General features: G+C 49.5%; 1 protein-coding gene across 3 annotated transcripts in view; it reads left to right on the top strand.

The window, feature by feature from the left end:
• Nucleotides 1–15221, top strand: part of ccnd2a (cyclin D2, a) — a 123045-nt gene that overhangs the window by 102430 nt on the left and 5394 nt on the right. For 2 of the 3 annotated variants that reach the window (XM_040162197.2, XM_040162195.2), the window contains exons 3-5: nucleotides 2207–2422; nucleotides 5000–5159; nucleotides 11837–11985. In XM_040162197.2, the coding sequence (XP_040018131.2) occupies nucleotides 2252–2422; nucleotides 5000–5159; nucleotides 11837–11985 (480 nt within the window). In that variant the 5' untranslated portion in view covers nucleotides 2207–2251. Of the gene's footprint in view, nucleotides 1–323; nucleotides 831–2206; nucleotides 2423–4999; nucleotides 5160–11836; nucleotides 11986–15221 lie in introns of those variants that run through there. The other variant, XM_040162194.2, reaches the window with a different exon arrangement.

Here is a 15221-nt window from a genome sequence, read left to right as displayed (position 1 = left end):
CATGAAAAAGCAGAAAAGCACGTGTTCTACCATATGCTTTAATGTAACATCCATCAGCCGCATACTTCAATGTGTCCGCCTCATTTACAGAAGCGGTTTATGTGTAAATGTAAAGGAGTCGGTTTAATGTCAACTTTAGTGCATTTATTTATTATGCACGTATCGATACAAACTTGGCGGATCTACCTCTGAGCACAAAAAGTCAACCTTTATTCACGCTTAAATGAAACACGTTTGCTGAAGGAGTTCGTGGCTGCCAAAGAAGAAGAAAGAGGGACGGTGTGTGTGTGTGTGTGTGTGTGCGTGCGTGCGTGCGTGCGTGCGTGTGTGTGTGTGTGTGTGTGTGTGTTGCTTCTGGTCTATGCGGAGGTAGTGAAGTGAATTGCGTCAGTGGCGCATGCATGAAATGCGCCTAATCTGGCCAGGCGGATGAAAGTAGAGGCGCACTGTGGGGAGAGAGGAAAAAGTTCTCGACGAGGAGAGGCAGGACTACTCTTACGGAGCTCCTGCAGTCTCGCTTTTTATGCCTCTTCAACACTTCCACTGCCATCCTTTTCGCATTTTTCGCGCTGTGTAACGCCGCATCTTCGCTTCCGTGAGAGAAATACTACCTTTTTTTCCACTTAAGTGAAAGCACCATGGAGCTGCTCTGCCTCGAAATGGACACCATCCGAGCTCGTCCCGATCCGAACCTCCTGTGCGATGACAGAGTCTTGCAGAGCTTGTTGACCATAGAGGAGAGGTTTCTACCCCAACATTCCTATTTCAAAAGCGTCCAGAAAGATATTCAGCCCTTTATGAGGAGGATGGTCGCCACTTGGATGTTGGAGGTACACCGAACCGCCGAGTGCCTGCGAGTCGTGTTATTTCCGTGCTCGATCTAAAAAGCCGCCCGGTTTGTTTAGTTTCTGCTTTACCGACCGCTGTTTGCACCAGTCGGACAGCAGACGGGACTTAACGCGTATACCTCATATTAACCGATTGCGTCGCTTTCTGTAACTTCTTGCCATTTTCTTTTTTGTTTTTTTTTTACCGTCGCGAAGACGTTTGTCCGTGAAACTCGCAGCGGTGATATCGGTGACACCTGAAGGGTTTTACCCGCCGTACTTCACGTGTCGCTTGCACGAGCTGCATGTCGATTCTGTCACGTTAATATTGTAGATACACGGATTATTTCCGTGCACACGTATGCACTCCCCGATGCTGTGTGCCTGTGGTGCTCTACCGCCATGTTGGCTTCTCGCGCTCGTGTTTTTTAAGAGGACTTTACAGTGTCGTAAACGCGATAACAGCGACACAAACCCGTCGGCAATGACAGAAGACGGTCTTTTGTGTGCACTGAATGTATGAATGATGTCAAGAAGCGTTGCAAACATTTATGTATCTGTTCGAAACGTCGGAGAGGGCGAGGGCCTTATTTGTCCTTTGGATCTTCCCCCCGACGCGTTGCCTCTCTGTGGAATTATGTTCGAATTTTGACACTCCGTGTAATATTTTTGATCGACGCGTACCCATAAACAATGCCAAGGCTGTGCTCTTTATTTTCATGTAAATATCGTGACGGTCCGACGCACTGAAGATTTTTAATTAATTTTTGAAATAAATATATCGTGTCGCCAGTGACGCACATCAGACCAACCTCTTGGTACTCGTTCTTTATTTTGACGTTTTATTCTTATTTACCGCGCATGGATTTGGTGATGTATTGTCGGGTATGATACAGAAGACCTTTCTGAACATTATGGTATGAAGGAAATTAGTCTAGATAATTTATCTGTATTTTTAATTATTTTATGAAAATATGACGAATGAAGAAAAAAAATGTGTTTCCGTGTGCTGCTCTGTCGGGATCGTTTTTTGGCTCGTGTAATTGTGACTTGAATTCATTTCTTTTTGGACTACATGAAAGCCACTCTATTGACAATATGCCTTTGGGACTTATTTCCTTCTTTATGAAACAATCTATTCCGAATTAATTTCTGATGTCGCAACCGATTGGGGCTGGGCGCAAATTCTTGGCCCGGCCCCAACTATGCGTGTCATTGAATTTATATGTGCTCTTTATGTGATTAGAGTTTTGTTTCGTTTTCTCATAAAAGTTTTATACACATTCTAAAGTGCTGGAAAATAAGTCCGCTCACTCCAGGGTGGGTTACTGATTCCAAACGTTGAACATTGCTGCATTGTCTGCTGTCTCGTTCTTCAGGTTTGTGAGGAGGAGAAGTGCGAGGAAGAGGTTTTTCCCCTGGCCATGAACTACTTAGATAGATTTTTAGCTGTGGTACCCACCAAAAAGTGCAACCTGCAGCTGCTGGGAGCAGTGTGCATGTTTCTTGCATCCAAATTGAAAGAGACCCGTCCATTAACCGCAGAGAAGCTTTGCATCTACACAGATAACTCCATCAGACCACAAGAACTGCTGGTAAGCAAACGTTGGTTTAACACTTTTCACAAAATTCACTGTCGTTCCTATGACGATTCATGTTGTTGACATAAGCAAGACACCATGATGTATGTACGTTTTGTCTTGAAAAGCGGGGTGGGGGGGGGTGTTTAGTTGGTTTTATGGTATTCAAGTGCGTTTGTTTTATAAATGTACCTGCAGGGTTGTTCTCTTTTTACCGGCTCTGTCGTGTCGCGCCATCATCAAGAGGTGCACGAAAAGCGAAAGCCTCACACTGAATTGTTCCACAATGAATCTCTTCACTGTACCAGACCCACTGGGCTTTACAGTAACCATCGCGGCCGTGCAATGGTCTCCATCGCCATCTACTGGCAGATATTTTCACAGAGCAACGAGGTCAGCTTGAACCTCGGCCAAAGTTCTGACTCTGTTCCTGTCAGCCTTAGAGGGAGAGACACAGAGAAATACAAGTTTGCCTTTTACAGTTCAGCCTCTGTCCAAAAATAACCATTGATGCAAGCATTTCTGATGTTATGTCATGCGGCGCTATTTTTGCTCCTCACACATTTTTCAGCGATGAAATGTAGGTCCCAGTCACAGCGAAGCACATAAGTGAGTGGGGCTTGCAGGTGTCTTTTAGAGTCGGCAAAATGCCATTAGACTGTGCTATGTTCCCTGAGGCCTGATGGTACCGGCTCTTACCACCTAATTGACTCAGTTTCACATCAGATAAGTGTTTCCCCACCGCTCTGTGGTGCTTCATAAACATTCCTTAGTAAACAACAGCCAATCCCACCCATGTTGTGAAAGAGGCCACATACTCTGACTCAGGGAAAGGTGCAATGGTCAGCGTATCGTGGTTGTAGGGGTGACATGCGTTCAAATGGGAAAGTGGTGTTAGACGGGGCGGACTCGTGTAATAAAACGGTAATCTTTTTGCTGCACTTGACAACAAAAAAAACAAAAAACGTCCTACTTTTTATGATCAGTCTGAAGACCCAGCCCTCAGTCCCAACTGGTTTGCCGGGGCCTCTTCGCTCTGTTTCTGTATAAGGCAGTATTTTGGCTGACATGCAGATACAGGAAACGGAGATCAGCTGCTCGGGGCATGTGATCGTTTTTTTTTCTCTTTTTGTCCTTGTCTTTGGTAACAATTTCTTGTAAAGAGAACCGCAATGTTACAAAGATGGTGTGACCAGAGGAAGGCACTATAGCAGAAGGAAGTGGGTGCCTGCATGCCTGCCACTCTCGTCAGTACCGAGCCTGTGTTGCAAGGTTCTTCACGGCCCTCGCTGTAGGCCTGAATCCGGCTTGCCGTCTCCGGTGGAAAGAGGCTTTTGAGAGCAGGGGGCAGCCTCGTTGCAGACATTCGGGCTGACGCAATCAACAGGCCACTGTTGGGCCATGATTTGCATATGATCAAATTGTTGAATCTCTCACATCGTGGTTACACACCTTCAAGCAAGCAGATGAAGATATTTTTAACCTTTTTTCAGTCGGAGGTGCTTTCCAATTCTCGCTTCCTCCCTCATGGGTATCAGTGGGTACAAACACAATCTTTGTTTTTGTTGATGTTTTGTTTAAAACCCTCTGCACCACTTCTATCCGTGTTCGTAGCATCACAGAGCTGAGGAAACAGCTGAGAAATGGCCCTTGGATAAGCATGCCGGGTCAGTGGTAGCCATGTTGACTTGTCTCATGACTGAGTCCATGTGGTCTCTCTCTCTCTCTCTCTCACTGAAAGGGAAAATAAAGAGCATCCTTGGTCCCGGTCACAAGGCTGCAGTCCGGAACCAAACCACGAAAATTTTTCCCGAATTAGTCACCACCTCTTCCGTTAATCACTTCCTCCTCAAGGAAGTGAAAGTAATGATTCACCCTTTACAGAGCAGAACACCACGCCCGTTGTCCCTCCACAATTTGCCACGAGAGCCGCGTTAAAAGTGATTTGTGAAGTACAGAGAATTGAATTCTTCCGAGTCCGATGACACAGAATAGGTGTAGAGTTACGTGTGATTCAAAACTGCACTTCAAACGCTGCCCACGGTGTTTCCTGTGAGGTATCTTACTATACGTGCCGCTCCGTTTACTCCGAAAGGGGTGAATTTATTTACAGAACAGAATTGGCAGAAAGATGCAATATAGAAAAATAATGGGACACGCGCGTGCACACACACACACACACACACACACACACACACACACACACACACACACACACTGTACAACCTCTGGTGGGCCTCTTATGGAAAGTCCCCAGATGCCAGACAGACAGATGGGGAGGGAGACAGTGTTGTGAGGTCACCTGGGTTGGTGGCGCTGCTGGAGTTTCTCGGCCATGGCGAGTCCAACGTAATAACAATAATGCTAAACCTCCACACGCAGTAACGGCACGCGGCCTTCTTTAGGCCGCAGTGCAGCCAGCTGTGACTTCAGTAACGTGCCGTCTAACCTGTCTAAAATGTAAATATGTAATTGTACGTTGGCTCACATGAATCTTCCTCATTTTCCTAGATCTCGTCCTGACCTCTCCTGGGTCTCATCTGTGTCTGTCCCTCTGTCTCCCTCTGTCTCCCCCTCTCGCTCTCTCTCCAGGAGTGGGAACTGGTGGTGTTGGGGAAGTTGAAGTGGAACCTGGCGGCAGTGACACCCAACGACTTCATCGAGCACATTGTGAGGAGGCTGCCGCTGCCCGAGGATAAGCTGGCACTTATACGCAAACATGTCCAGACCTTCATCGCCCTCTGTGCCACAGGTAGGACGCGGCGGGCACGCTCACGCGCTCAATGTCCTGTGTCACTCGCGGGTGTTTGTCCAAACCAGTGGTGTCCATGTCAAAGAACCAAAAGGGTGCCGCTGATGAAGCCCGGCAGTGATGGCTCGCAATCGACATACTTTATCACGCCGTAAAATGTCTTTATCTCCACATTCTTCTACCGGCGGCAGGTCGTCAAAGCGCGCTTCTCTCGACAACGTGCGGTAACAGCTCCGTTCAGGGGTGTGCCGCGGGCCAGTCCCGGCCCGCCGTGACTTAAGTGAGATGTATTAACTCCAATGGGAAAATATTCGGCCTTTAGAAAAGCATGTGTCATGGAAGACATCTCAGGGTGAGTCTCCCAGGTCTGACGTCCATCATCTGTCTTCTCCCGGAGCCGGTATGTGGTCATGTGTTTTAGAAGCATATCAGTGGCTTTCAGAGCATCCAGTGACACTTCAAAGCAGATTAAGCCCGGTTGAGGGGCATTCCCATGTAGCACGCTGTCGAGAAGAGGAATGGACAGGGTGGAGGCGGGCAGGCCATTGTCTTTCTGCTCTGGAGGTGAATTGTTCTCTCAGGATCAAACATCCAGCGAGACGTGGGAGGGACAGAGAGCCCAGAACATGATCCGAAGAGGCGTGAAGATGCAAGCGGGGACGGGGGAGTTGGGGAAAGCCAGAGGAGTGTATTGTTTTCGCATAGCCAATTCTAAGGCATGTTATGTTTTCATATCTCTTTCCTCTGCCACCTTCCTTCCCCGTTTCCCCCCCTCCCCCCCCCCAAACTTCTGACCCTAACCGCCCTACAGCTGGAGGACATGATAGCTTGTTGACATGTTGAGATTCACTACGGGGCAGCTTTCTCCTGTTTGCGTCACCTCCAAGTTGAAAGCTACCAAGAAGCCATAACTAGAGATTGGAAAATAGTGCATTTGCTCGTCTTTAACAGGAATTTATGTCTGACAATAATGTGGAAAATTTGCAAAGTGCCCTCACAATACGTCTGTTTGGCCACCCTTTGTTACTGGCTTTCTGGGTAACCCCCCACCACCAGTGCAGCTTCCTTTTCTGCAGGCCTCAAACAGGAATGCTAACTACACCCCCTCATGGGAAACAGCGCCTTGTGCTGACATCATTCAGATAGTGTGTATAGTTAGATGGATATACAAGGGAGGGGACAGGTATTTGCAACAAAAAAAAAGGGATGGAACCACCTGCAGGGACGTGTATTGGCTCACAATCAAGGGCAAGAGGAGTTCCCAGCAAAAATAACTTGAAGCGCCTGTTTCCTCTCTTTCTCCTTCGCTCTTTCCTACCACGTCTCCCGGTCTGACCCCACGTCTCTCACCCCTCATTTGGTGCCAGCGGGTTAACGAGTGGAACGACAGCGCGTCAGTGATCAGACCTATTCCGCAGAGCAACATTGTGAAAGGCTCAGCGTGCACTTTGTCCTTAATTGCGGCAATGAGGCAGTGGAAATAAATTTACGAGCCTCGTCGAGTCGTCCTCCTGATATTGTGTTTTAGGAGAGAATCTTTCTGGAGATAGCTCCAGATTAGAAACAGGCCATTTATCTGTGTATGCTCTCCTCAGACTTGTATCCACGCCAACACAGACTGAGGGCAAGACCGAGTGAGAGAGAGAGAGAGCGAGCACATGAGGCAACCATTTGGTGGATCTGAAGATCTCTGGGAATTTGAAACCCCATTTGTGGAACGTTCCCAGCCGTAAATCTCCGGGTTATCGGCAGAGAATCCTCCTGGAAGACGTCTCGGAGCGTAGCTGAGAAGGTGAAGGCGCAGCAGAAGGAGGAGATCTCTCAGGAGGATTTACATTCGCAAGACAACAGGTCACCTGTGGCCTTCCTATTTCGTACCACCCGCCCACTTCTCCCACCACCGCTGCCCCAATGCTGAAAAAGAAAACATGCATAAAACCGTGGCCCTGTGTTTTCAGGGGAACAAGAGAGAAAAGAGGAGAAGTGGAGAGTAAGGCCTCTCATTCCTAATGGCTCCTCTCTTTTGATGAAACAGTTCCGTTCGGGCCACTCGGTGGGATTTGGTCAGGTGGCGCAGGCTGGCTCTGTATTAATTAATAACATTGGCTGGTCCATTCAGGACTATGCAAATGGCCCGGGAGCTCAGCTAGAGGCTGGGAGAAAAGAGACAAAAGGCTCGGCCCTCACATTTCATATGCAGAGCCATGCGAGGGGTCAGCGCTGCGGGGCCACTTGATAGGAAACACCAGCGTTTCCCTCAGGCAGGCCGCCGGATAATGGCCCAGAAACAAGCTCATTAAGGGAGATTATGAGCCTCCATTCCTACACACAGACACCGAGCACTCTGAGCTTCCTCTTCCATTCTTATTCAATGGAGGTAAAGTGGGAGAATGGACGGGGTGCAGAGGGCAGACAGATGCACCCCAACCTGTCTGCTGCGGTTATTGAGCCCCGTCTTCTTGCCATATTGGCAGGGATTATGGCCCTCTCTGTAGTGCAATGCATGGAATGGTGACAATAGTTGTAGACCTTGATCAAAAGAAATTTCTGGACGAGGGCCATCACTGCTGTCCAAGGGAGAGTCAATTGTCCCGTAGGACACAAAGAAGATTTCGCTACAAGTCGGGATGTAAATAACAAGCGATTTAAGAAAGTGGGTAGTCGCTCTTTTATCTCCGGATAGTATTTGACCACTTCTTGGGTTTTGTCTTTTGGGCTGTGTGAAGTAACTCAATGATTATTAACCTCTTAGTCTGCCCGATTTAAAGAATGAGAGGTATTCACCAGCGTTGCCGCATTCATCAAACCTGCACACTATATGCAGCGTTTTCTAAATAGCCTCTAACCTTAAAGAAAGAAGGACGACATAATTGCATACACCACCTGTGTGGTATTTCATTCTCAATTAATGAAAATATGTTCAGGGGATGAACTCATAGTTTTTTTTTTGAACAGAATGAAGTAAACGGGAATTCTTTAAATCCAACAGTAATTCTAAGATGATTCATAAGACCACCTTTCATTTTTGCTGTGAAGACTCACTTGTCCACAGGCCGCATCACGCTTCCTGTAGCTGCCTGTGCGAGTGTTCCCTGCGAGGAGAACCGCCTCCAGACTCTGCTCCGAATGATTCCCCTCAGATGTGGTCAACGGGATGGTCTTTACTGGTGTTTGTATACATGGGGCCGCCTTCCATGCTCGATGACTCAGAACCCAGACAAATTAACTACGTCCTCCCAACAAATTATCATCTCTGTGCACGCGCCGCCGATCTGAGCAATCGTGTCCGGTCCGTTTGCTGCGTCATCACATGAAGCGAACCGCAGAGCGGGTCATCAAGTGGCACGTCCTGACCCCCCCCGTTTCACCTTCATTCTGCTGGTGTAATCGGTATCATACCGTAAATACTGTGGCCAGCTGAGTCACACCAGAAACACAAAGAAAGAGGTTTTGGCTTCAGAGGCTCCAATCATCCCACAAGGTTTAGAAATCAAAATGTTTCTGAGGTTACATGTTTTCCTTGGAGGTCATGTTGACCACAAAGACTAATATTTGTGATCTGAAGTAAAGTAAATGTTAGTGGCAGCAAGTTTGACCTGAACATTTATGTCATGACATCAGTCTTTCTTTGCTTTCTCTTCCAACTTTTTTTTTTTTTTTTTTTTTTTCTCAAATCATATCGGCTACAACGAGAGAGAATTTTACGGGTTTTTTGTATTATTTCACCTTTTAATCCGATCCGAATCTGTCTGTAACACCGACTCTCACCAACGCCTCAAAGTTGCGGCTGAGTCAGTGGAGATAATCGGTGCAGAAGGAAGCTCTCACGGGGTGCAACAATTTAAGGAGTTCTGTTTTCTGGCAAACGAGAAGAAATCACAGTTTGAGCAAGTGACTCAGACTCTCCCGACAGCGATCGAGGTTTTGTTACCCGATCAGAGATTTCTCCCCTCGGTGCACGGGGAAGAACTCCTAAAGTCGTCGTACCGTCCCAGAAGCTCCCCACAGACCTTGTTTTGACTACAGGGCCGTGTTGCGTTAGCGGTGAAACACACTGTTATGCCAATCCCAAAATGATGTTTGTGTTTGGCCTTAATCAGTCAACAGGCCCCGGGTCCCGGTAATGCTGCTCCTTTAATAAACAAGGTCAATAAGCGCTACATGTATAGAATACAAGACCCTGATTTATAGTCCTGGTGAGGAGGAAAGATTTTTTTCCCTCTCTCTTCTTTTGGCTGTTGTTCAACTTTCCAACTTTAATGAATTTACAAGTTTAATGTGCATGCTATGCATTGCAGCCACCCAGGAGGAGTGGGCCATGTAGGGCAACAGACTGTGTGACCAGAAGCCCGAGGATAAAGTTTCAAGGTGGGGGGGTTGGGAACATGGAGGAATGGAGATGAGGAGGCACACGGAGGAGAAAGGGCCATTGAGGGGGTGAGAGGCGTGCAGGCCAGGCCAGCCAGCCGCTGCTCACAGGGAGCTTTCCATCGCAGGCGTCCCCACTCAGCTACATACACTGTTTATCCTCAACATGAATATCAATGAGGGCCTCCTAAAATACGGCCATTCTTCCCCCCCCCCCCCCACACATGCAGCAGCCACCAGGCCGGCGTGTCGGCTTGCATCGGCTGCACGCGCGCGTCCTTGTTCTGCCACAGACCTGTCTTGTCTTGAGTGCGAAGAATCAGCTTGCTGCCCACTGTCTGCCACTCAGCGGCCTCACAAACCAGCGTTTGTGCTGTGTGTGTGCTGTGTGTGTGCTGTGTGTGTGCTGTGTGTGTGTGTGTGTGTGTGTGTGTGTGTGTGTGTGTGTGTGTGTGTGTGTGTGTGTGTGTGTGTGTGTGTGTGTGTGCGTGCGCGTCTTAATGCATGCAGGCATCAGTGCATTGTTCCTTGCCTGCGCTCACCGCACACGTACAGTAAATCCGTGTGTGCCTTTGTCACCTCACCCCTCCTCTTACAGCAGTGATGTAATGCGCAGGGGGCTTTGTGTGCTCTTTCCTCTTGGCTCGAGGTGGCCTTTAATAAATTCGCCCCTTGGCAGAGGCCCAGCGGGGGTGTATAATAAGTTCATTTATTTGTCAACACTGAGCCCACAAGATGAGAATGCGCCTGGCCGTGCATGTTAAAAAGGCAGCGAGGGGGCGGCCTTTACAGCTATCAAAGGACCCACCTCTTTGATTCCAGATTAAAAAAAAAAAAAAAAAAGAAGGAAGAAAAATGTCCTTCATGGCCATCGCACACAGTTAGCTTTGCAATTGAATATGGCAATATGTTAATGTGCAGGCTGTTTCTCTGCCCCCGCTGCCCACTCCTCTAGCCCATAGGTGGCCGAGGAACAGAGGGATACTTGTGGGGGGGGGTTGATGGGAGGTAGGAGGTGAGGGTCGATGGAGGGCGACTCTTTTCTTCTCCCAGAAACCTCACAAGAGTCCGGACACCGACTTAAGAGTGATGTGCATCGGAGTCGTCTGCCCCCCCCCCGCCCCGCCCCGCCCCCCCACTGAGCCCACCACCTACCCTTCTTTTCTCCCCGTGGCCTCGTCGCCATTCTGTCCATCCCTTCTTCTTCAACACCCCCCCACCCCCGCCCCGCCGACCTCCTGTCCCCCCGTGTCTCTCAATTGGGTGAAATGAGGTGATGACTCTGGACAATGGAGTCACACTCTTGTGCCTTCCCCTCTCGCCGGCCCGCCACTCTATTAATATGCTAAGAGATAGGAGGGCCGCCAACGCAAACCGCTGCCTGTTGTAGCAACAAAGACCGAGGCATGTGTGCCATTCACTGCCCCCCCCCCACCCCCCTCACGCCCCCCAACCCCCCCCCCCCCCCCCTCCGTCTAAGCGGGCCATGTGTTGTCCAAAAAGAAAGGTAGAAGTTGAGCAAGACATAAAGAGAGAATAGAGTGTGTGCGTTTCGTGCGTGCGTGTGTGTGTGTGTGTGTTTGTGAGGAGAAAAACCGTCTCCCTCACTGTCTGTCTGTCTCCCTCTCCCTGTGTGCCAGTTGCCTTGCCTTTTCGGGCTTCTGGCCCCGTTCACAAGCTGTCTCATTTGCATTATGAATGACAGTGAGGGGAGCTAACAAGGTTATTGGTCTTTGAGACGCACGCCTGTGACCACACGTGGAAAAAGGACCTACAGCAGTGAGCATTGGCAGAGCACTGAGCCTCTTTATTCCTCCCTTTCCAAGCGCTATGGGGCTTTTTTTTTTTTTTTTTTTCAGCGAGCACACGATTTACTCAGGAGATGGAAGAAAAGGGGCCAGGCTGGGGGAAGGGGGGGTGAGGGGACTGGGGTGGGAGAGCGGGTGAGGGTGGTTTGCTTTTCAGCTCCCTTTACAAGCCAAGTGAACCCTCATTACCCGGGCCCCTTTGGTCATTAGTGAGCGCCGCGTTCAGGCCCGCTGCAATAGAAGGATTATTTATTAGCCGACTGCTAGATTACTAGATCATATTGTCTCTCGGGGGGGACATATGTGTACCCTTTTTTTGAGGAGCAACTGAATTGAAAAGTGCATTTTAGAAACTGCACCAGGTGAATAAAGTCCAGTGAACAACATATTTTTGCTGATCTTCATATTTTAGCTCCTCGCTTCATGTGACGATGAATACCCCTCTGGACCAAAATAACTGGAGATACATTTAACTCAGTTGTTGCTTTCTTCCGCCGACAGATTTCGGATTCGCCATGCATCCTCCCTCCATGATCGCCACAGGAAGTGTGGGGGCAGCCATCTGCGGCCTGCAGCTGGATTCAGCTGACCAGTCGCAGTGGGGCGACAGTCTGACAGACCTGCTGGCCAAAATCACAAACACAGAAGTGGTGAGTTTGTTTTGGGACACTCGTTGCAGATTTCATGAAATGTTTTCCTCCAGAACCAGAAAACTGACTTCTAGAACACTGAATTATTATCTTGCAATCCCTCCGATGGGAAAACACCACATTATTCAGGTCAAAGGTCAGGAAGTGCCTTGTGCGTGCGTGTGTGTGTGCGTGTGTGTGTGCGTGTGCGTGTGCGTGTGCGTGTGCGTGTGTGTGTGTGTGTGTGTGTGTGTGTGTGTGTGTGTGTGTGTGTGTGTGTGTGCGCGCAGCAGTCAGACACTTTTTTTTTTTTTGTTACTGCGATTCAGCTCTCTACAAATCCATCTGGTGATTTTTTTGGTGTCAATATTTGTTGTGTTTTAAATACAAATTAGCACCATGCTAAGACCACCAATGCCTTCATTCAAATACTTCCTCAACTGCTTCCGTTTATGTTATGCAGCCGTACCTGGCGTGCAATTGACTGGACTTGTGGTAGGTTTCTTTTCCTCTCCATCCGTCGCATCAGGTTGCTTTGAGCCCCCCCCCCCCCCCCCGCTCATATAAAGAATCCTCTAAATCCAGCCCGGTTGAGAGCATATACAGTGTGCTCTGTCGCTGACAGGAATGCTGGCTCGGGCCGTCGTGCGGCTGTCTGGGTACAGTGAATGTTGCGGTGGCGGGTGTGTTGAGTCCAAACACAGGCAGGGCCTCCGCTGACTCTGAGATGCCTGGCTTTCATCACGCAGATGAGCGAGGACTTCAGCTCACTGTGAGAGTGAGTAGGTGGGCCAATCTGCAGGGGGGGGGGAAGATGAGTGAGACTGGGAGTCGATGCGTTATGTTATTCTTTTTATGAGTCTGCTTGCAGAACGTGCGTCTTCTCTCTAGTAAGGAGCAGTGGGGCCGAACGCCGGCACCGGGTCGGAGGCCGGTGATAAAAATGGCTTTCGGTTAGCTTATTATTTAAACATATTTCGGATCACGTGTGCTCGCTGCGCGGGGAGCCGATCAAAGGATGTGACACTGAGTCCCGAGCTTCATCCCCTGGCCCGTTTAATTCTTTCCCCAAAGGAGGAAAAGTTGGAGGAGGAGGAGGAGGAGGTGGAAGAAAGCTGTTGAAGTGTGAAAAGGACACTGGGAGTGGAAAAAAAGGGGGGGGGGGGCCCTCCCTCGCGCCTCTCTCTCTTTTACAATCGGGCCCTCTCTCGCCTCGTCCTATGGTCCATAATGCGGCCCTGCTGGATAGCATGGCTCCCTCTGGTGCGAGTTGTGTGAAGTCTCGCTCGGCAGCTGAGGAAAAACAAATAGCTGACCTCAGCAGCAACAGGGCGTCAGTGTGTTTAGGCTGCGAGGTCTCCGACTCGCGGGAATTAAGCCGCCGCCGCCGTGTGTCTCCACCATCGGCTCCTCACATTCCGGGTTCCAGACAAGCCGCGGCTCGCAGGGGAACACGGGCGGAAAAGCTCCCCGATTCAACATATGTACCGGTGGCTTTGGTGTGACCTGCAAAGGAGCCGACGCGGAGAGAGCATCCGGGTTTTTGGGCTTCAGAACCACGGAGGAGTTATCGGCATTTACACTGTACAAGGGGAGGAAACGGGGAGCATTGAAACTGTCATTTTGATACTTCTTTTCCCATTCTGAACCACCGTGTGTGTGTTGGTCAATTCAACACCTCAGTGAGGTGGTTCGAACCCGGGTCTGGAACGAGCACACTCGACACACTGTATTTGGGGTGGAGCAGAATGTCGCAACCAGCCCCGGGCCGATGGGCCTGGCAGAGTATGAAGGCGCAAGCAAGTTTGGCCAAACGTCTGCAGCTGCTGCCAACCGCATCCCGGCCATCGCCAAACCCCCCCCCCCCCCCACCCTCCTCCCACCTCCCACCTCCCCCTCCATGCACGCCGCTGGCATCTGTGGTATCCAGAAGCTGTGGTTTTCCAGTGGAAATGCGATAGGGCCAAGTCACCATGTTAGAAGAATGTGTGTTTAGCCTCACAAACACCTGGTGCGGCCATGAGCAGGCTTCCCTGCTCGGGACAGCCGGCGGCGGCGGCGGCGGGGGGGGGGGGGGGGGGGCTGTGTGCGACTCACAATGTGCTCAGAGGAAAATGTCACATCTGTAAAGAATGCTGTGAGTTTCCAAGAAGGCTGAGGAGTTGCGACCCTAAAGCGCACAGGTGCAGAAAAGTGTGTCCTTTTGTTATTGAGGTGAGCGCTTTTCACATTTATTGGCCTCGCACAATTTGGGTGATGGATGAAATGTGATTATATTTCTGCGAGAGAAATTCAACGGCAGTGTGCTGGAGCGCCGATGTTCGCAACGAAGACACATCTATTAAGAAGCATGATCTCTATCGACAGCCTGTGGCGTCGAGACAAAGAGCGGTCACATTTCTTTATCGTAACTTGCGGAAATTCAAGTCATGCAGTCCGGCGTGAGCCTCCGGATCCGCTGAGATTCTTACTGCGTGTTTGTTTCAGCTGTCCGACCACCAAGTCCTCCCAGAGTAGCTTGCGCTGTCCTGTGCGGTGCAGTCAGCAGTTAAAACACATTCCGTGCATGTCGCAAAGGCCGCCCAGGGGTTAACGCGTCAGTAAGTAACGTATGCTTGAGGTGGGGCAGATGGAGGCCGTAACGACTAAGGAGGATCAGAGGTTGGTCGTGTTTTCATTTTTTTTTTTTTTCGGGTTGAGGCTGCAAAATAAGATGCTTCGGGTGTAGCTCCGCTGCCGCCAACCTATTCTGCGCTGTTGGTCCGCTCAGTATCCAAATACCAAGAGCTTTGCTGAAAACAGAATTGGTGTTTTCGGTAGTCCCACATTGAAGCCATTAAAGTATTTTGAATAAAGCCGATGGCGCTTGGCATGAGATCCCAACGAAACTGTGGAGAATGTCTTTCAAGAAGGGAAGGCGTGCATTCTTGTGGTAAGACACAGGCAGTTCCTTTATATGTTTGTTCGCTTAACTTAATTTTCTCATAGGAATTGAGATCTTACAAGCTGTGGGGCACATGTTGGTTGGGAAGATGTGTGTGTGTGTGTGTGTGTGTGTGCGCGTCCATGTTAGCAGCCAACTTCTGGAGGAGATTAAGGGACAGACGCGGTCGGGTTTCCTCCACGTCGGAGCCGTCGCTACGCAGCTCAGATCAGTCCAACCTCCTCAACGTCAAATCAGCCTTCGTGGTTTGTGACCCAAAAACTCTCTCAAGCTAATCATCTGTAGCGTCTGGAGCACTGAAAATAAGAGAGAC

The sequence above is a fragment of the Gasterosteus aculeatus genome, chromosome X (genome assembly GCF_964276395.1).
Source record: "Gasterosteus aculeatus chromosome X, fGasAcu3.hap1.1, whole genome shotgun sequence".
Lineage (NCBI taxonomy): Eukaryota > Metazoa > Chordata > Actinopteri > Perciformes > Gasterosteidae > Gasterosteus > Gasterosteus aculeatus.
This window is presented reverse-complemented; position numbering and strand designations above follow the sequence as displayed.